Source organism: Marmota monax, unplaced genomic scaffold (assembly GCF_021218885.2).
Source record: "Marmota monax isolate L192 unplaced genomic scaffold, Marmota_monax_Labrador192_F-V1.1 WCK01_AAM20220418_F8-fsc00039, whole genome shotgun sequence".
Taxonomy (NCBI): Eukaryota; Metazoa; Chordata; class Mammalia; order Rodentia; family Sciuridae; genus Marmota; species Marmota monax.
Genome location: NW_026693602.1, coordinates 1,032,803 through 1,055,850, shown reverse-complemented (window position 1 = coordinate 1,055,850; position 23,048 = coordinate 1,032,803). Strand labels below are relative to the sequence as shown.

Genomic DNA, 23,048 nt, shown 5'->3' with positions numbered 1-23,048 from the left:
AGACAGATCATTTCTAGAAATTTAAATTCAGAAATAGTCATGGTTTTCTTGTTTTCCCCCAAATGGGAAAAGAAATTAAAAAGCAATAGAAATGCTCATACACTAGAGTTATAGTAATCATAATGTTCTCCAGTTGTTAATTTTCTCAGAGAGGTAAATTCTTTAAATTTCTAGAAATTTCAACATTGCATTCAAAAACCACAGGAGCCCTCTGTCCAACCCCTCGGGTCTTTTTACTTGCCTACACAAGCACATGGGATGCTTTGCTGTTCACCAAACGACTGCATCGTGCACTCTGAGAGGCGTACCAAGGAACCAGTGGGCCTTGCTTCTCTGTGCACCTGGTATCACGGTGATTCTTGTCACTCTTGGTCTCCTCAGCAGTAGGGCACTGTGTTGTCAAAGATCTGTACTCAGTCAGTTCAGCTAGTTTAATCCTGTTGCTAATCAGGCCAAGGTCAAGAGTTTGAGTCCATCCCACAGCCACTCCCAACTTTCTCAGCTGTTTTCGCATGGGTCTTATTATCCCAAGCGCAAACTGGAGGAAATGGATGGCTACCTCAAAACCTACGGCTTCTACCAGAAAATGTCCCTAAGTGCAGGCCTTCTGCCAAGGGATCAGGAGCTCTTTTCTCCTTTTTCCTTTTCACAATAAGTATACCTATGACAAGGAATAAGAACTTCTCTGAGAATAGAGATAGAGCCCAGACTGCCCACAGCGAGTATTTGTTACAGATCAGTATTTTCTAGGGTGTTCTGTAGCATAGCAGGACTGGACTCCCAATCCAGGAGAATGGCTACCGGCCCAGGAGACTCAATAAGTAATTAGGATTTCAAAGGTGCAGCTGTTTGATACTCACTATACATCCATCATCAGCAGACCTAACCTTGTCAAGATGACCAGGATGTGCTAAGCATGCACCTTCAGTGAAAGTTCATTAGTGTATTCTTCCAAACCAAAGGGTGGATTAAACCTTCCCTTGCAATAAGTGTTAACCAAAGCCCTGAGACCAAGTCCTTTTGGGCTGTTCACAACAAATGTGTCAATTTCATCATTGCCCACAGCAAAATCAGGTAATTTAAAGGAAAGTATTAATTTAAAAGGATTAGATACTAATATATCATGATTGTAAAAACACTGCCCATTTTTTTATATAAAGTCTTCTGAGCTGTGAACAAATGTGAATAAATTTTGTAAGAATAGATTTTGTAAGAAGCTAGGAAAAATGTGTGGCTATATTCTGTATTTTTTTTTTAATTTGCAAAGATAGCATAGTACTTCTGTGGTAACAGTGTTTATAAACATGCACTTGTTAATCCTAAGATATTCCATTTGAAAATGATTTCTCATTTCCTCCCATTTGTCCCCAGCTAAGAAGTCCTTATAAAATGGAATGAATGGTCCATTAACTTCCCCTTGAAATGATATTGGTTTGCAGCTTGTAATGCTAGAATATACAAATTTCTTTTTTTGAAGCAAACTTAAATTTTCTTCCGAATTGAATTTAAAATTTTTTTCTGTGACCTTACAGGCAAACATCACATTAAAACAAATTTTTTCAAATTCAGTTGTAAACAGATTCATTGCCTGACAGTCTTCCTGTGTGCATATTGGCATGAAGATCTTGCTGCCTGATAGTATATACTTCAAAGGTGTGTGTATGTCTCTCTCTTCAAAGTAAGATTCAGCCCCAAACAGTACAGAGAGTTGAATTTAGCAATTCTGTTTTCCTTCTCATTTTTGCTCAAAGAGACTTGTTTGCCACTATTAGGAAGTTTTCATCTGTGTGCTTAGCCATTAAAGGATGAGATCAGGAAAAATATAAATCTTTGGCAAACAGTGAATTGCTGAAGATGAATTAATGTATGGCTGCCTTCCTTCCTTTCCCAAGTTTTATTGTTGTTTGTTTGTACCAGGGATTGAAGATTGAACCCAGGGGCACTTAACCACTGAGCCACATTCCCAGCCCATTTTTGTTGTTGTTTTTGTTTTTGAGACAAGGTTTCTTAGGTTGAGGCTATCTTTGAACTTGTGATCCTCCTGCCTCAACCTCCCAAGCCTCTGGGATCCCCAGTTTTTAATCCTTGATTTTTTTCAAAGAAAATCTTCCAGGCGCTTGCCCCTCCTAGGGAGCACCCATCTAGCTGCCAGAACTTCAATCTCTGTGTCCTCTGCCATAGGCATACATATTCTCAAGGACATCTGCTCTAGTTGCCTGGTGCCCAAACGCAAGACCCTTCCCCATAGTCTAGGAGGAAATCAATCTGGAAGACTGTCTCTCAGATATTGAAAAGTAACACATTTCATCCAAAAGTTAGGTAAAAATGTGTTTCAGACTTTAAACAACTAGGACCCTGACATTCTAATCAAGCTCATAGGAAATAAACTTGTAGTGTCTTTCCTGCTCCATTGGTGAGCCTTACTTGGTTGACCCCAGAATCTTGTTCTTAGAAACCTTGTAAACCTGAATTTGTTATAAAATTCCTAAATTTCAGCTATGTTACTTGGTGTATTTATCACCAAATAATAGAGAGCACAATAATTTAATTCATTAGATAAAAATTTAAACTTTTAAGATGATAAAGTAGGAGACCAGAAGAAGCAATATAGGACTACTGGTAACTACAGATTCTGGTCTGTGCTGACTCTGGTAACATCATATTTTGAAAGAAGAACTTATCAGAATACAAAAGTGAGTTTTGTTAATATGCACAAAAAGCCAATACCTTATAAACTCAAATTGAAAAAGTAATGTAAAACTCTTGTTGTTTTTTTTCTTCTGATTACAAAGTCTTTTTCTTTCATATTCTAAGATAGCTGTATTTATTTGATAAAATTCTTAATATGTAAGAAAAGAAAAAATATCTTTTACATCCTATTAAATAAGGCTGTTTTGTATTTTTCTTTTGGCTTACTGGTGTCAACTTTTCTGCTTGAGAAGATAGAAGGGATAATTTTTATATTGCAAAACTATCAGTATAATCTGTTAAGTGAAGTGCAAGAAATAGACACCTGCTATTTGAAAAGAGCTTATGATTATGTCATGATCAGTGAGGAAATATGAAAAGAATCAATGCACTAAAAGATTAATACTGGGTTTGTATTACATGTATGTCATGAAATTGATAATTTTAGTTAAAGAAGAAATGTGAATCCCAAACGTCCTCTGATTTTTTCCCTTTTCTGTTATTTTAATCTAGTTTTTTCCCCCCTTAGAATATTGACATAGTGTTGAAAAAGTCTCTTTTCCAGTGTCACCTCTTTCCAATGAGGTGGTTTTACTATGACTCTAAATGTTTCTAATGTGGTTTTTTGCATTGCTTTAAGGTTTTCTTCAAACAACGGCGGATGAGTTTTGCTTTTACTATGCAAGAAAAGATGGTGGGTTGTGCTTTCCAGATTTTCCAAGAAAACAAGTCAGGGGACCAGCATCTAACTACTTGGACCAGATGGAAGAATATGACAAAGTGGAAGAGATAAGCAGGTCCATAGACAAATGTTCTTTATAATCTTAAAAAAAAAAAAAAGTGACAGCCAGGTGTGGTAGCGCACACCTATAATCCCAGTGGCTTGGGAGGCTGAGGCAGGAGGATCTCAAGTTCAAAGCCATCTTCAGCAACTTAGTGAGGCCCTAAGCAACTCAGTGAGACCCTGTCTGTAAATAAAATACAGGGCTGGGGATGTAGCTTAGTGGTTGAGTGCCCCTGAGTTAAATCCCCAGTACTGCCCCCACACAAAAGTGACAAATATTATGAGATTTTTTTCTTTCTTTCTTTTTTTTTTTTTTTTGGTCTTTGAGGTGATAGGTTTGGAGCCCAGGGCCTTGCACACACTCAGCAAGGGCTCTACCACTGAGCTACACCCCAGTCCTAAATCTTATGTCTTTGACAGTAACACAACTGTCTGTGCTTCCTATATTCAGCAGATATGTCCTCCAGATGCTATTTTCCCCCCTTTTGGGTAGTTTACTTCTCTAAAATCATAGCTTAAATACTTAAGATTATTAATCCTGTGTTATGAGCGTGGCTTCTCTATGACTCGTGAATTTTATGGGTATAGTTTTAAACTTGAATTTTATGATTGTTCACTTATAGTCCTGTGTACCTATTCAGCACAATTATGAGCAAATCGGACTTTTACATATAGATCATAGAACTTTCTCTCTGAGTGCCTTCTTATAAGATTCCATCATTCAGAGTAAAGGCTGATTTCAAGTATAGTCACTGACAGATGAGATAATGAGCTTATGAAAATTTAAAATGCATATGTGTTTGGATTCTCACTTTTACTTTCTGACAGAACTCTGTTTGATCATTTTCCATGGAAAAGATCTGAAAGAATCATATTCTGAATCTCGGGTTAGCAGCCCTTCCTGATTCTCCAAAGCACTGATTTTTTAGAGGAAATAAAGTTTGGAAAGGATGCTGAGATTACTCCTTTGGTGCTTCATCTCAAGAGAAGCTCACTGGGTTTCTTTCATTTGTTTAGAAAGCACAAACACAACTGCTTCTGCGTTCAGGAGGTTGTGAGCGGGCTGCGGCAGCCTGTGGGCGCCCTGCACAGTGGGGATGGCTCCCACCGCCTCTTCATTCTGGAAAAAGAAGGTTATGTGAAGATTCTCACCCCCGAAGGAGAAATATTCAAGGAGCCTTATTTGGACATTCACAAACTTGTTCAAAGTGGAATAAAGGTTGGCTTTTTCAATTTATTTATCTTTGCTCTGGCTATGTTGATTTTATTTTAGTGTTATCTTCGTCATTGAAGGTGATTCTTTGTAATAAAAGAAAGAAATTTGAAGGAGAAAACAACTAGGCAACATAAGGGAACAGTAATTATGACAGCTGAAGGGGTAATGGTGTGACATTTTTATGTTACTTGCTGACTGTGAAGAATGCAATCAGATTGGTATTTTGACATTCTTTGTAATTTTCCCTTTTAAAATTATTTTTGGCTTTATAAAGTGTTTGTTTAAATATTGTTTAATGGATATAACAGTATGATTATATATCAGCACTTGCTAGTTAAAACAGAGATCTTTTGGTTATTTTGGCTATTACCAATTATTGTTTTTTATTGTATGTATTTTTGAGTCTGTCATCAAAATGCTTTTTATACTGTCACTTCCTTGGGCAATGGTTTTACAGGTAAGTCAAATATTTTTATCTATAATTAGACACCTATATGATATATCAGTGCGACTACTTCTTTCTCACTTCTGTACTTTGAATTCTCATGTTAAATAATCTGAATATATGAATAAAACTTGGTCAGGTTTGTTTCCCATGAGTAACACAGTACAATATTAGCAGTAGGAAACTATAAAGCAAATTATGGCATTCCAAAATGAAGACACACTAACAGCTCATGATGAGTTTAGAATGAAACATAATAACAGTATGTTTTTAGGAGAACTTATTATCTTTTCCATTTCTTTCATTCTTTTTTTTTTTCTGGTACGGAGATTGAGCTCAGGGACACTCAACCACTGAGCCACATCCCCAGCCCTATTTTGTATATTATTCAGAGACAGGATCTCACTGAGATCCTTAGTGCTTCGCAGTTGCTGAGGCTGGCTTTGAACTCACACAGTCCTCCTGCCTCAGCCTCCTGAGGCGCTGTGATTACAGGTGTGTGCCACCATGCACTTCTTAACTGAAAAAAAAAAAAACAAACAAAAACACCAAAGGAGGATGGCTTTTTTTTTCTATTTATATAAAATAGATTCCTTCTTGCTCTGTTATTCTCTACTCAAATATACCACCATCAAAACCAGAAGAGACAAGTTAGAAAAAAAGTATGATATATCCCTGAAATGTATTCAATACCTACCACATTAAAAAAAAAAGTCAACTAGAATACAGGCAATAATGCCATATAATTGGGACCACCCAATCTCAAGCTCATGGTGTGAGGGTACCACCAAGCATGCTGCATAGAAAATATGCCTTTTATGGAAAAGGACTTGGGTATCAACACACACAGATCATTTGGAAAATCTTTTTAATTCAATGGTTTCAACTTACACCCAATACAATTTTCATTGCAATTCACAGCAGATAATCAAAATGAAGCATTAGTATTTTGCACATTGGGGTTTGTAAAATCCCTTTTGAAATGTGTCTTGATAACTCACTGCCGGTGGTTCTAATGGGTGAAAATTCAGACGCCTCAACATGGGCCTTACTCACTAGCTGTACGTTGTTTCTCCCTATGGAAATGAATGTGCTCTCTGTAAAAGAAAAATGGGGAAAATATTTTTTAAAACATTTTCCATAATCATGTCGATTAAAGAAAACCACTATTAACATTTGATAGACTTTCTTCTGATTTTAAATTAAAGGAATTCTTTTCTTTCTACAAAGATAATTGAGGTCCATGTTAGTAAATGTAAAAACAGACAAGGAATGTGCTTTTAGGGATGTTTTGTTTTATTGGGTTTTTTTATTTGTTTTTGGTTTTGTTTTACCTTTTTTTCCTAGGCAACTTTCAAATAAAATTAAAATGAAATCCCACGTATGAACATATACACCTTTGTGCATATGTGTATATCTTTTTTTATGGAAAGTATTTATTTTTTATTTATATATGATAGCAGAATGCATTATAATTCTTATTACATGTGTAGAGCACAATTTTTCATATCTCTGGTTGTATACATAGTATATTCACACCAATTAGTGTCTTCATACATGAACTTTGGATAATAATGATCACATTCACCATCATTAATTAAGAGCCTATATCTTGGGAGCAAATCTTCACCCCTCACACATCAGATAGAGCACTAATCACTAGAGTACATAAAGAATTCAAAAAGCTAAAAGCCAAAAAAACAAATAACCCAATCAATAAACGGGCCAAGGACCTGGAGAGATACTTCTCAGAAGATGATGTACAATCTGTCAACAAATACATGAAAAAATGTTCATCATCATTAGCAATTAGAGAAATGCTAATCAAAACCGCTCTAAGATTTCATCTCACTCCAGTCAGAATGGCAGCTATTATGCATACAAACAACAAAGTCTTGGCTAGGAAGCAGGAAAAAGGTACACTCATACACTGTATATATCCTTTTAACCACTCTTTTATTTAACAATATGTCTTGAGATCTTTCCCAGGTTGAAAACTTTTCTTAAAAACTTATTTTTTAAAACCTTTTAGAGACATTTAGAATGACTCCAGTATTTTTTTTTACTTTTGTAAATACCATTATCACTCTCATACCTATTATTTAACCTGATTGATGAATGACTCTCTTAATGTGTGTTTATAGAAAGATGATTACTGAGTTGAAAGATACATACCATAATACACCTGCTAATTTGCTTTAAAATATATTTTCCAGTATTTGGGAGACTAATGTATAGTTTTCAAATACTAATTGATTAAAAATATTGGTCTTAGATATCTATGATAAAATGGAGATGTAAAAAGGGCTCAGAATCCTGGAAAATGTTGTTTAAGGAGTAATAAAACTAATATTCTTATTTATACTTCAGTTTAACTACCTGAGCTGCCTTTTATATTAGGGTTACTTTGGAGTCCCTCTATTTCAATTTACACCCATTCATTAGGATACTGAATGAAAGATTCACTGGGATATTCTGTTCTGATGTGGAAACATTTCATCATGCAATAAAACTGTAGAAGCCAGATCGTAACAGTGCCACGGCTCTGCAGTATGTTTGCATTGGGGGCCCCTGGGAATTCTGCAGAACTTGGCCAAACCTTGGAAAGAAATATTATAGACTTTGGCATCCCCTTTGCCAGAAGAGCTCCAGGCTTCTGGGGCTTAACATAAACTTTAAAATCCGTTATTCTATAGAACTGATATGTCATATTTTTAAAGCACAATATTTTAAATTCTCGCTGTTTGGCACAAATGTGATCAGTAAGAATTTGTTGTGCAGACGTTTGAGTGTGTATAGTGAATCACAGGCCACATGCTGATAAAGCAGGTCATGCTGAATGTGTCCTTTATCTTGCTCTTTGAGGAATTCTAGATTGGAAGAGTTAAGTGTGCAGTGTGAAGGGGCAGATGCCAATACACTCATGAGTTGATCAGAGGTTGATGCCACTACTGATTTTGATCTTATACCTTGTGGAGGCTTGTTAGTGAAAACAATTTCTTGACTATTTCACAGTGATATTTCAGGCTTCTTTGATATATGAATAGTTAACATGTTCATGGAAGTATTTTGTGTTTTTTCAACAATTATTTTACATAGATAATGCAAAGAAGTTTCATACTTCTTCTCTAATCTTTTAGTTTTAAAATCCAAAGAGAGTACATTAAGCTATTTCATAAGCCAAATTATTGATTGCAATATTCAGATCACAGAATCAATGATACGTCCTAAGCCTGTTCTGCATATTTTGAAATGAAAATATACAAACCACAGTGAATATCCCCCCAAGAGTGATATTAATTAATGATCAGTAGGAGTAAATTAAATCAGACTTAAAGAGGAATTCTTAATTGTAAGAGTTTCTGAACACTGGTACTGGCTATGATGGAATGCTTTGTCAATTAATTGTTGATTAAGAATGGACAGCACGGAGCTGGGGTTGTGGCTCAGTGGTGGAGCGCTTGCCTGGCATGTGTAAGGCACTGGGTTTGATCCTCAGCACTATATATAAATAAATAAAATAAAGGGATTATGTCCACCTACAACTAAAAATATTTAAAAAAAACAAAGAGGAAGAAGAATGGACAGCGCCAGGTGCAGTGGTACAGGCCTTTATTCCAACACCTTGGGAAGCTGAGGCAGGAGGATTGCAAGTTCGAAGACCAGCCTGGCCAACCTGTCAAGACCCCGTCTTAAAAATTTGTTTAAAATGAGGGTGTGGCTGGGGATGTAACTCAGTGGTAGAGTGCCCCAAGTTGAATCCCCAATACGACAAACACACACACACACACACAACATACATAAAATGCCTCAACAGCAATTTCTGTCATATGGAATAGGTAGATCATTTTTGTAGCAAGGAGCTAAACTTGGTTGATCTTAAACTTCTCCAGCCCCAGTTCTTAAAACTGCTTGAGAGGATTGCCATCTGCAAAGAGCTGATCACTAAAGAGCTTGGACAACTCTTCCTGCATGGGTCCTAACTGAAGTTAAAAATATATAATGCTTTATTCAATAGCAAGACTGTGCCGCCTAAAATAGAGGTGACTGTAGTTTCCTGGGGCCTTACCTGCCTGTAGCTCACATGGCAAAAGTTAGCCGCAAACCTGCAAAGTTCAAACTAAATATCTGACTCCTTTTTTTTTTTTTTGGTTCTTTTTAGTTCAACATGACAGTAGAATTCATTTTGATATAATTATACAAGCATGGAATATATCTTATTCTAATTAGGACCCCATTCTTGTGGATGTTCACGATGGTGGGATTCACTGTGGTGTATTCATATATGTACACACAAAAATTAACTCAGATTCATTTCACTGTGTCTGACTCAAGAGTAAGTCAGAATGTGTTTTAGAAACATGTAGTGATTCGATAGATTTTTGATGGCAGTGCACTGAACAAACTAATTGCTAATACTGACACCTAAGAATGGCCCAAGTATCAGACTAGTAAGTGAACACTATAGTCTTCATTTGTGTGTGTGTGTGTGTGATGCTTTAATCCCAAAGGAGGAAAATTCAAAAGTTGTTCTATTTCTTGGAGAAAAATCTATGATACATGGTCATTTAAAATCTTTCAATTTATTTTGTATCTGAATTTTGAATCTGAGCATCTGCAAGTACTAGAATCAGCTTCCTCTTCCTGAAGTCTTGGTATGATACACCAGTGGTTCTCAAAAATAGCTGCTTATTATAATAAACTGGGAGCTTCCACAAATTCCAGTGCCCAAATTCAATCAGATTATCTGGGGCTGGCACCCAGACATACACCTTTCCCACGTATTCTCATTATGTAGCTAATTTGAAAATCACTGATTTAGACTGAGCCAAGACTTTGGGTCAGCTACACAGCAATGTGACACATTTCCTCTGCCTCATCTATAGTCAGTTCCTATTTCTGACATGACCATTGGGAAAAAATGGCTGGACACCATTTGTTATTTGTCCTATGCCTTTTGTTATTTATTTGGCCTGTACATACTACTTGTCCAGTGTGAGTGAAAAAATGAGTTAATCACAGCAGCATGAAGGTGACTGATAAGAAGTTTTTTAAAAAAGAAATTTACAAATCTCAACAGTTAATTCTAATGGAGAAATTGCTTTATCCGGTAATTTCTTTCTGGTTTTTGCTTTATTTATTTTTTCCATTTTGGAACCTGGTGCTCATCTAGTTTCCAAAATTATTATTGTTCCTGCACCTAAAACACAAAGTTTGCTGTTCTATCTGTAAACCCTCTTAAGAAGCACCAGGACCTGAGGGGTTACTCTAGTGTAATCTTACCCAAGAACCTCTGATCAGCAAGCATCTGAAAGTCAGCCTTAGCTGTGCATGTGTGCAGAAAGGACAAGCCTGCTGCATCTGTCACCTACAGGGTGGCCCCTGAAGGAAACTAGCAAGCGTACCTCTCTGCCACTTAGTTCTGTTGAGTAGTCAGAGGACAGAGAGGGCCACACCCTCAGCAGCCCCCAGCTTACAGCTCAGCAGACAAAACTGAAAGACTTGTCTGTCATTGGAGCAAGTGTCACCGGACCCCTGTCCTTCTCTATCTAGTCGGTCCTTTTACCAGGGGAGGAGAGGACATAAGGCTGAAAGCTGCTGATTGTCCAGGTGACTGAGCCCATTGAGGTGAGGTTCTTGAGAGACAGCAGTCCTGGTGCCCAGCCATTTCAGGGGCACTTGGAGGAGGATGCAGGGTCCGCCAGGGCCAGCCCTGCCTGGGCAGCCTCTGGTTTCACATGCTTGTAAATCGCATGTACAATTATGAGCATTGAAAGTTTAGTGAGATCCAACTGTTCATCAAGCCATTGAGGTGAATATTCTATTTTTTTTTTTAACTTTGTCAGAGACCTAACCTTTCACATTTTTCTGTCTCTGCTTTGCAATCTTATGGCAGCCCATGAAATATTGCTGTATTTTCGCTGGAGTGAAATGAGGCAAAGCAGAAGTGAGAAGCAATTTACTTTTCAAAAGTAGTATTGGAAACATAGCATGCATATATGTATACATATGGCAGTGATTGGACCATGTATGAAATGCTTCCTCTAAAAAATTGTTAGAACTCTGCATTTAAACGTGCTTTAGGTTGAAAGAAAGCATATGTTCAGTTGAAAGAAAGCAGCAAATTATATTTGTAAAACATTACAATGCAAGAATTCTAGAAAGTTTTTGTACGCTGCATGCCATTTAAAACATTTTGCCATATCAAATTACTGCTTAGACGTTATTAAAACTCATTGGAAAGAAAGTGGTGGAAATAAACATTAAATAAAGAGGTAGAAATTATCTTCCCCCAAACAAAAAATTTAAGTACCTTTTCTTTTTATATTTTCTGATTCCAAACCATGCAGTTAAAATGTAAACAAAATGTGGACCTGCAAGTAAAATTTTTGACTGTAATGATTTAATTAGTGCATTTTGATTATATAGAATAATGGGTTTCATGGTGGCATATTTGTACATACAAATAACATACATGGATCTACTCTTCCATTACCCCCCATTGTTCCCTTGGTCCCCCTTCTCCTCTCTAATATTTCCCAGCCACTCTCACATTGTCTCTCCACTCCCATCCCTAGATTCTACATATGCAGGAAAATATACAATACTTGTCTTTCTGAGTCTGGTTTATTTTGCTTAACCTTATGATTGTCAGTTCCATCCATTTTCCTGCAAATGGCATGATTTTGTTCTTCTTTATGGCTGCATAATACTCCCTTGTGTATATATACCCACAACTTATTGATCCATTCATCTGTTGACAGGCATCTAGGCTGATTCTATAACTCAGCTGTTGTCAATTGTACTGGAATCAACATGGGTATGCAGGTGTCTCTATAAGATGGTGACTTTAATTCCCTCAAGGATATACTCAGGAGTGGTATTGCTGGATCATGACAGTTCTATTTTTAGCTTTTTGAGGAACCCCATCCTGATTTCCATAGTGGCTGTACTCATTTGCACCCCCATCGGTAGTGTATAAGGGTTCCTTTTGCCCTGCATCCTCTCCAGCAGGTATTCTTTCTTATATTCTTGATGATGGCCGTTCTGGCTGCAGTGAGATGAAATCTCAATGTGTTTCAATTTGCATTCCTCTGTTGAACACTACTTTTGTGTAATTATTGGCCATTTGTACTTATTTTGTGAAATGTCTGCTCTGTTCATTTGCCATTTGTTGATTGTGCGTTTGGTTTGGTGGTGTTAAGTTTTTTGAGGTTTTTATATTAATTCTCTGGATATTAATTCTCGGTTGGAAGAGTGGCTGACAAAGATTTTTCTTCCATTCTCTAGGTTCTCTCCTCACGCTCTCGTTTCCTTAGCTGTGCAGAAGCTTTCTAATACGATGCAGTCTATTTGTCAGTACTTGCTATGATTTTCTGAACTACTGGAGTCTTAGGATTTTTAATGTACAGGTAGCAATGACATGGCTTTGAGCCCAACTATGTTTTGTTGTGCATTACTGATACTTTCCATTGACATGCTCTGTACTTGGAACAGTGTTTTCAATTTAAAAATAAATTTAATCTAATTTTAAATCTACTATGAATGCCCTCAGGAAAAAAGTCATTGTTTATAAAACGAAATCCATCATCCAAAAATCTGAAATCCAAAATGCTTAAAAAAATCTAAATTCTTTAAACCCCGATATGATGCCACAAGTGGAGAGTTCTCCAGTGAAACTTGGTTTCATGCACAGAATTGTTAAAAACATTGCATAAAATTAGTTTCAAGCCATGTGTATGAGGTGCATATAAACAAATGAATTCTGTGTTTATTCTTGGGTCCCATCCCCAATATATCTAATCATGTATGTGCAAATATTTCAAAATCCAAAAAAGAACGGAACATGCCAAATGCTTCCTGTTGAAGCATTTCAGATAAGGAATTCTCAACCTGTAATGTGTAATAATCTTGGTGTAATTTTGTTTGGTTATGTTTTTACTTGCTATTCTTTCATTATTTGGGTATTTGCTCTTCTATTGATAAAACTTTTTAATAAGTAGAAGATATATACATATATATACACATATATAGATATCATATATATAAATATGGTTTGTTCCAGTTTAAGCCAGTTTCATCTACAAATTATTTTCCACTGTGCATCGTGTTTTAAGCTGGAGTGGTACTGCAGTTTCTGCTGCAGCTGAGCAGAGACAGGCCCGCGTTCTCATGTGTCTTAGATCTCGTAAGTCACAGAGGAGGTGAGGAAAGCTCTTATGTTAATGTCTTTGTATTTACTCAAGAGTTGAAGGGCAAAGGAAACAGAGGCTATCAATCTAAGAAATCTTATGGTAATCATATGAAACAAATGGAAACCCAAGAAATCTGGACCCTAGAGCAAGTCTCTGCTGTCTTTCAAAGGCGTCTCTCCGCCTGCCACGTTGACTGTCTTCTACAGACTTTCCCTGACTAGAAAGAGACCAGAGAAGACCTGTTGGTGGTGTCAGTTGTCCTGGCTTTCCAGTGACCGCATTACCTCATGAAAAGAGAACAGTAACTGTCTCTGAATGGCCCAGGGTATCCCAGAATTTCAGAATTCCCCTTTAAAGACATCCAGGAGCTTTCCTTTCTGCCCAAGAGGAAAGACTGCAGGGCATATTCTAGAAATGGCCTGGTGGACATCTGCTGTGAGCATCTCAAGCTCTTTAGGCTTACTTTCTTCGTCATCTGAGTGCAGATCAGAAAGCGGCACCTAACACTTTGTATGCACAGTGTCCCATAAATGTGAAGTGCTTCGTAAGCCTCAGGTGCTGTCAGCATCTGTCATCCTCATGCATCAAGGAGGGGGAGGAAAGGAAAGACGCCCAGCCCTCCTCCCTAGTATTTAAAGCAGTCCCCTCTTAAGATGGGTTTGAATAATTGCTTATGGAAAATTTCCCACCGTGTTAGTGTTTATGCCAAAATTATATGGCAGTCCCGTGGAAACCAAGTTATATTGATCCACATGGGGGAGTTTTCTTTACCTCCAAAAGATAAAACTAGATGTGTCATTCTTCATTGAAATGTGTCACTAGGGAAAAACAACACCTTCATTTTGAAGTCACCTTTTGACATTAGGTGTGTGGTATCGCTGCCCACCTCATGATGCCAAAGCCCCCCATTCTGGAGTTTCTCGGAGACAGACATGCCTCATGATGATTAAGCACAATGCATCTGACCCATGAGTACCACGGCAATCTTTCATGAGAATTTGCTTGCTTTCATAGTAGTTCTTCTCAACCTGGATATTATAGTAATGTAGGTCTTTTTTGTGTTTATTTTGGAACATGGTTTATGTCAATCTGCCATAGAGTTAATAAATTGTAGGATTTGCAAAGGAAATATACTGCGACTGGAAACTAAGAAGGCACATATTTTTTGCCCACGAGCAACTATTGCTCAAAGCACAGATTTAGAATGTCAGAAGTTGGAAGGGGGAGCAGCTGGGTCGAGTTATTATAAAATTAATATGTAATGTCATGTTACAGAGAACACAGTACTTAAATTAATTTTTTAAAGCAGATCAGTAAAACATACCATGAAGTCAGGAAAGAAAGAACTTTAAAAGTTCCAAAGTTAAGCTGCCAGAGCAAATGTCAATAAACTTATCAGTGAAATGGGCTGAAGATCAGGTGTGAGAATGTATAAATGGAATACTTCAGTTTTTTTTTTCAGTTTTCAGGCTGCAAAAAACCCTCTTTCTATCACCCTGACTCAGTATTTCATGGAAGCCTCCCAAATCTCTAAGCATATTTGGTCTTTGGTTTGTGTCTACCTTTCTAGGATCAACTCTGGGGGTTTGCATTTGTAGCCTGTGGCTTTTAATGTTCCTTCATCCTTTTATTTACATAACAAATATATAGATGTATTCATAGAGGTTGAGGACATGGCTCAGTTGTAAAGCACTGACTTAGCCTATGTGAGGCCCTGACTCAATCCCCAGCACCACAAAGAAAATGTGTTTATAAGGTATGTAATATTTATATATAATAAATGTGTAAAAACAGGTTATCAATCACTGTAATACATGTTAAGGTAATTATTCATCAATTGACATTTAGTTATTAATTAAGAACACAAAAAGAACAACAATAAATTTGATCTCAATTAATTCCATCATTGCTAGCAGTTAAGGTTATTTAATGTGATCATAGAACTGAATCCAGTTAGCTGAAGCTAACACAAAAATAAAACTTTATGAAAAAGGATCTAAGAGTTTTACATATGGCCACAAAATTCTTGAGAAAAGCACATTTCTTTCAAATATTCAATTATTGAATAATCTGGCTTTAAGAAGAACTAAATTATTCACTTTTTCTTTTTAATTCTAATAAGCTGTTTCTAAACCAGCTTCTTAGCCTAAAGCACCTTTGATCCAAATGGATCACAAACTTAAATAAGATGACATCTGTCCTCAGGCTATTTCTGGATTGGGAAGCACATCTGCTCCAGAGCAGTTTCAAACTGTTCAGAAGAACTTCTTAAGACAAAAAAAAAAAAAAAAAAAAAAGACTGTACACAGTGTGAATGAAAGATGCTTGAGGTTGAGAAACAAAATGGGAAAGTGCTATTCTTAAAACAATGAAAAGATAGCCACATTTACTTCCCATTAAATTCTTAGACTTCCTATGAAAGATTGCGCCATGCCGCTCCCACAGTGCCTACGTCTTAGTGGATGGATGTGAGCACACCTGTTCAGGAAAAGTGAGACAAAACTTGAGCCAGCTTCCCCCCACACACAGGTCACCAAACATCTGTCATAAGTTATCAACGACTACTCTCCACCGGGACTCACGCCCGTGACCCGAGGTTGAAAAAGCCATGTAGCACATTCTCCTCCCGTCTGTGGTTTTTCCCTGTGTCACCATTAAAGCTTCTGTTTACATCTCTAGGGATTTGGAAGATCAGATGACCCCATGACATTAATAGTGTATTTACACCCGAGGCTTCTACGTAGGTCACCCTCGGAGCTGATCTTAGGCTTCAGTGACTTGCTGGGATGTGGCTCCTTCTACCAAAAGGTTTTATTTACCCAGCAGTTGGCCTAATTCCTTCGCTGCAACCTACAGATACTGTCTCTTTGTCCAAGGAGTTTGGTTGGGGGTGTTGTTTTGAGATTTTGGCTTTGAGTAAATGTCAAATAATCCAGATAAATTTTTTGGATTAAAAAAATATCAAAACAAATCTTCTGGACACAGCTGAGGAGCTTCTCCCCTTGGTAAGAATTAATTATTAGTGAGTAGTAGTAATTATTAAGTAAAAATTTCAGGAGCTAGCATTGGTCATCAGTGTCTGAGCCCTAGGGGGCCAAATTCCTGTAATATCCCACCTCTGCTGGGGGTGTGAGAACTCATCAGTGTGTGGTAGACACCCAGTGATGCTGCTCCACCACAAAGCAGTTGTGTGATTTGTAGCAATCTACATAACTGTCTGGCATCTCTGCATCTTTATCTTTGAAGTCAGAGGACTAGGCTCAGTGATAACTTAGAATCTTCCTGGCTTTAAATGTCTGTAAAACAGCAAGTTACACAAGTTTCCATATGTAATGATCTGGAAACCCAGCCAGCATTGCTCAATTCAGAGCCTCCGGGGCACCTTGTGACATTGACACATAAAGGGCACTCACATTTTCTGTGTGGTCATCATTTCTCCAGTTACACTTTTCAAAGCTGCAGTAACTCAGCATGCACTGAGACTTCGGCTTGCAGTTCACGGCACGGTAACATCTTCAATGTGCAGGGATGTCGGTGCCGTGATTTCTGCAACCTGGATCTGCAGGTGAAGATGTACAGTGTGACTCCTGGAGAACAATGCTTGGTGTGCAGGGATGGGGACAGTGCGGAGGAAGAGAAGAGAAGCAGGAGATGAAATTGCAGAGCTGAGCAGCCAAGTGGGGTGGGGAGTCTGTGCACTATACCGTGCAGACCCTTACAGATCCTGCTGGGTCTTTAGCTTTTACTCTGAATGGAATGAGGACTCATTGGAGGCATTTGAACAGAAAAGTGATATGATTGGACTTAAGCTTTTTAAACCAGATCAATAACAGCCATACCAAGAATAGAGTCCCAAGGGCAAGAAGCAAAGCCAGCCTGTGGGGTGGAACACTGACTTACACTTCCTGACCTGCTAGGCAGGTACCCTGTGCTGGTGAACTAGCCGCTTCACCAGCCTCTGTGTTTTCCCGTGAAACAAGGTCAGCGATATCTGAAGTTCTTATTGGTTTCAACTTTTGGTGGATCAATACTTGGAGGACTTTTTTAGAAATTCTCTCTATGAAGCATAAGCATTTTCACACAGGGGGTTTCCTGAATTTGTACCTCCTTTCTCATGTTTTTTAAAAGGCAAATTTTGAAACTTGGTACATTAGCAACATAGGATATTTAATGGGTTCCAGTGAAAGGCTGTAAATTACAGGAAAATATCAATTGTGGTAACAAAGAGGGCTCGCTTCAGCCAGTTGTAAATGCTAATTCATGAAAACGGTAACCGCAACCAAAGAGGACATGAATGATATGCACACATGTGTACTCCCAGGGAAACATACATTAAGAGGGAAAGGGGTCACATGGTTACTTTTTAAAAGGATAATTATACTTAGATTTAACATATAAAAAGGTCAAAATTCAGGCATCCCAAAGTTGGAGAAGATTAAAATGATAATGAAATATAAAAAGATAGACCTCAAATAAGGAGGATATGAAAATGTTATTGTGAAGGATTTCTAACCTTTTTAATGAAAAATAATGATCTAATGAAGTGCTCATAATTCACTCTCAAAAGTAGCATATTCCCAAATATTCTCAGTGGATTTCTTCTCTAATGTCGGTATTTGAGCAAATAACCTCATCTAACAAATCAGCCTTTCAGGCTGTTTGTTATGCTGGTAAAGAGTGCTCCCTTTTTCTACCTGCATCTGAATCTACAGAAGTTAATTTGGTTGTGGAGAGAGTAAATTAGACGTGAAAAATTGAACCGGGAAAAAGGGTAATTCTTGATCATTTTCCTTGCACATGTAAGGATTTCTGTGCTCTGTTTCCTTGAGACAAATCCCATGGTGCCAATTAACCTAACTTATTCCAAAACAATTCTCTGTTTGGAAAGAATAATTTTCATTGTGGGTGTTCCTTGAAATTGTATGCCTCATCCCCTGTTATTACCGAGATGTGGGCTGTGCAATTGAAAGTACCAGCCTTGTTTCCACGCACTGTATAGATTAGGGTTGTATCCCACACACAGTGTCAGATAATCTGTTTTAATTTTATCCAATGCACACATATTTTAACTTTTCACAGTTTTTTTTTAAATGTGTGAAAGCCATCTCTACCTAATTATTAAACCAGATATTTCATGTTAGTATCCCCCGCCCCCCACAAGAAAAAGCCTAAAAGCAGATTTGTTTTAATCAGGAAATAGCTTTTCTTGCAAATTTTTTTTCAAAATGTCAACTTTCTTGGTGTGGTTCAGCCTCTTCATTTTCCTTTGAAACAACGTGAATGCATTTCTCCCTAGTGTGAGAACAAATGGGTACAGAAAAGATGGAAAACGGTATAACTAACTTAGTAAATGTATTCTTTCTCTCCTTTTATTTGTTTATTTTTTTATTAGGCAGTAGTTGTCTTTTGGGGTCTCTGGAGTTGTTTTGTTTTTAACCTAATAAATCAATTAACCAATATTCATTTTAAAAGATTTAATTTGGTGAACAGAATATAAGTGCTTTTCATCAGAGCACACATCTTTTTAAGACTGAAACCACCACACACAAAGAATTTAATTCTGACAGACATTTGTTCTCAGCATAAATACTTTAGGGCCAATAGTTGTTCCCACTTAATCATGCTTCTTAAAAGTGAATTCCAGAAAACTCGAGGCCCCAAATGACCCCTGGTAAGGTGAGTTGTCAGTAAATTACTTTTATGATGTGCCCTAGGGAAGCAGGTCTGCTAGAAGCTTGGTAGGGAGCTGGCCCCTCTTGCCTGAAGGGGATGACCTTTAACTTTGTGTAACCTTTGCATTGCTAATTCTAAATTTCTGGGAGGCAGTTTGTGGCATTTTGGGCTATCATATTAAAAGGGATTTCTGCTCTACCCAGAGGACTGCAATAACCATACATTTGTTGCCTTACTTGCAGTTGAAGCATGCCAATAAGCATTTTATTTCTACAGTTTAATTTTCAATCCCAAACATTTAATGAATTGAAACAGAAATGGGTTCAAAACAGATCACAGTTAAATTATGACTGCCTTGGGTGACATTTGGAAAACACCATAGAAAGTTGTTAATTCTTCTAATTTTGCTAGTTTGAATTTATTGTGGCACTTGAAAAATTATTAAAACCATTAGAGATGAATGAAGATATCGTGTCAGAATTCTTTTTTTCCCCCACAAAATATCTAGTTATTGGAGACAAATTTTGTCAGTTCTTTTGTTGTCCCCATTGTGGGAAAGATTTTATGGTGCTTTGGGGGATAGCAAACATAGGAATTTAGATTCTGTTTTTTGGAACTGGCAAAACAGAAATTTAAATGAAAAATATATTTATTAAGTGAAAATACAGAAATATAATGTTTTGCAGGATATAAAATATAAAGGATCATTAATTTCTCATTAATGGTGAGGGTATAACTTGCATAGATTCAAACGTGTGGGTTCCAGTCCATGAATGTCTAACTTTTCTTCTTTTCCCATTCGTTTTGGCTGACATTGAGCTAGTATTTCAAATTCCTTCATTAAGGAAAGTATTTCACAGCTCAATTTTATTGTCTACAGTATATCACATGATTATAAAATATGTATGTATTAATATAAAATATTGTATTACTAAAGATCGGCTTTCCCCCAAAATTGCACACTTAATTATTTTTGTTGTTGTTGTTTTGGGTTTTTTTGTTGTTGCTGTTGTTTTGGTACTGGGGATTGGTCCCAGTGGCGCTTGACCACTGAGCCATATTCCCAGCCCTTTTTATTTTTTATTTTGAGACAGGGTCTTGATAAGTTGCTTAGGGCTTCGCAAGTTACCTGAAGCTGTTCTCAAACTTGCGGTCCTCCTGCCTTGCACACCTAATTTTTAATCAGATGATGTCTACATATTGGCTACATAGACTAAAAGTAGACTGCTTCTATAATCTTTTTAGTTTATGTTTCAGGTAGTAGCATGAGCAAGGCCAGGCAGTTTAAACTTTGCATTTTATATCAACCTTTTGGAGAAGATAAACAATAAACAGTTACAGAAAAAAGTCAGTGTAACTTCAGTAATTTTTCAATGGAAAATGAAAGAGACCAGCAGATTCTTTCCTGTAAACCAAAGGTTCTGGCTAAGAATATGAACAAGATGGAAGTGTAAATATAATTTAAATGCCACCAGGAGAACCCCAGTGGTGAAAGAGTAGTCTGCAGACTGGGAGCAATCTATAACTAATGGGAAAAAACATTAAATTGGTGATATTAATGTTGTGAGTACACAGTGTACACTGTCATGTGCTTCCAAATTATTAAGCACAACCACCTTACCCAATTCCAAATTATTAAGCACAACCACCTCTCCCAATTTGGGAGAGAGAATAGTAGAGTAGAATGTAGATACAGCATTTCCATACACTGGGAAGATTTTACTTGAGAAAATGTCAACCAAAATCACAATCTTGAAACAAGTTTGGAAACCATGATTAGAATAAGAGAGGTGCTGCATCCAGGCACTAACATTCAGTCTTTCTTAGACTGTTTATTTCAATTCTGCCCAAAGCATTTGTGCATCCACACGTACATTCCTGCTGAGATACAGCTAGGTGTTTGTGTTTTTGTGTTTTGTCAAGTTTCAAATAGAAGGATCTTAATGGTTTTAACCATCATGCCAAGTTCCATGTCTACATTATCATCCCCTGGTAACTCACTATTCAATTACCAGGGCCATGAAACACAGTCCTTACAATTTGGGCTTCTCTGGAACTCAACCACCTCAGGAACTCAACCCAAAACACAGGACCTGGAGTTTAGACAGTAGTTCTCCACAGGAACATCAGAGTGCAATGAGCAGGAAAAGCAACCAGGATACAAGAAACTCAAATCTAAAGAGAGAGAGGAAGTAGAAGAAAAACTATCAACACCTGGTACATGCTCTTATCAGGGTACAATCTGGGAGATGCCAGAGGAAAGAACAGGACACTGTCCACCTGAGGAAGGCTGGACCTGGGAAATGATTCGGAAAGGGTGCAGGCAGAGAAAAGAAGTCTTTGATGCAGGGAACATCGTGAAGGGATCAGGGTCAGGCAGGACATGTCAACTGAAACAGAGAGCATACCTGTAACACCTCTCATACTCCACTAGGGATTCTGAAGTTCTCTCTGTTTAGATAGCGAGGACAGTATGGCCACCCCCCAGCGATGTGTCAGGCCACTGTGTTAAGTTGTTTTCTTAAAGCAAATGTCACCTTAGCTCCTGTGTTGGCCCTGTTGCCTCTTGTATGGCATTTTGAAGCTTCTCCTTGTCTGGGGGGCAAAGTAGCTTACAAATTGGATTGAACATGGTTACACAGGAAGAATATTCTGGGGAAAATAGAAATTCAGTTCAAATGGGATTAATCAGGAAACAAATTTTGCTTTCCCCTATGTTGGCTCCCTTTTTACTCCTTGTCTGTCACAGCTTGGGGCTTGCACCCTACCAGTCACGCTGCTTTTCCCTGAGTGTCCACACAAGCCTCTGACTTGGGCACAGCCACCCTGGGCCATGCAGGGGTCCAGAACATACACAGCCATGATTGGCTGGCCCTGGGTCACATGTCCTTCCATGGAGCCAAGGCCAGAGTCCAAAGCACTGAGCCACAAGTGGGGAAGGGTAACTTCCTATTGTAATCAGGAAGAGGGGGTGGACTCTGGGGCAGTCTAAACAATGGACCCTCACTACTCACTGGGTAGGTGGTTCCACATGGGGTAAGAGTCCAAGGCTCTTCCTAGGCAATCCTGTCGCCCTTTCTCATGCATCTTGTTCCTGAGATTTCCTCTAATACATATCATAGAGACTTTCAAGGGTTGTAACCTAACTAGAGCTTTCAATAGGCACAGCATACCTAATCAGGTGAAGTTTTCTTAATGTTCACACAATATTTGTTTCTTATTATCCACCCTCTTTTTTAAATATTTTATTTTTACTTGTAGTTGGACACAATACCTTTATTTTATTTATTTGTTTTTATATGGTGCTGAGAATCGAACCCAGGGCCCTGCACATACCAGGTGAGCATTTTACCACTGAGCCACAACCCCAGCCCCCATCCTCTTTTTAAAAGACGTCTAGTACTCTCATTTGGTGCACCAGTAAAATACATATCAGAGAGCACTGCAGAATCTTCAGAAACAACGAGATCAAAAAAGACCGACTTAACTTTTTAGTTGCAGAAAATGCTTCATCTCCAAAACAGGGGAGTTGAAACCCTGTACAGAGCACATCTAACAAAAGTCATAGTCTTCTCCTTATTTTGAAAGTCCCTTTGTAAAATTTCTATGTCACTTCCATCCATTAATCAGATTTATTAGTGAGTCGCTGTAGAGTGTGCAGCCAAACCTGCAAGAGAATAACAGAAATATGTAGAGAACTGCCTCCAATATGCCTCAATAGAGAATGTGAAACATCTGATAATAAAGTTTTGTACTATCGTAACATATAATCTTGGACTATTTTGTGCCCTGCAACTTTAAAGCTCACATTTCCTATCTAATGATGTTGAGTTTCATCATGTGCAATTTAGTTAACTTTGGTAAACAACTATGACATGTTTTAATTTGTCTTTAGTGTTAATATTATGATTAATGTGCTGTAGACTACTTAAAGTGAAATATGGTCATTATTTCCTTTCATTTTGAAATTTGTAAGATGTTTCTGAATATTCCCATGAGTCTTGGTGTGCCTTTGGTAGATATTTAATGTGCATGTTACAGTCTGTT

The 23,048-nt window shown here is 37.7% G+C and overlaps 1 protein-coding gene across 1 annotated transcript in view; it reads left to right on the top strand.

Annotated features, from left to right (window-relative positions):
• Window positions 1-23,048, top strand: part of Hhip (hedgehog interacting protein) — a 100,864-nt gene that overhangs the window by 8,976 nt on the left and 68,840 nt on the right. Inside the window, exons 3-4 of the mRNA XM_046459522.2 lie at window positions 3,329-3,485; window positions 4,490-4,691. Coding sequence (XP_046315478.1) covers window positions 3,329-3,485; window positions 4,490-4,691 — 359 coding nt within the window. The remainder of the gene's footprint in view (window positions 1-3,328; window positions 3,486-4,489; window positions 4,692-23,048) is intronic.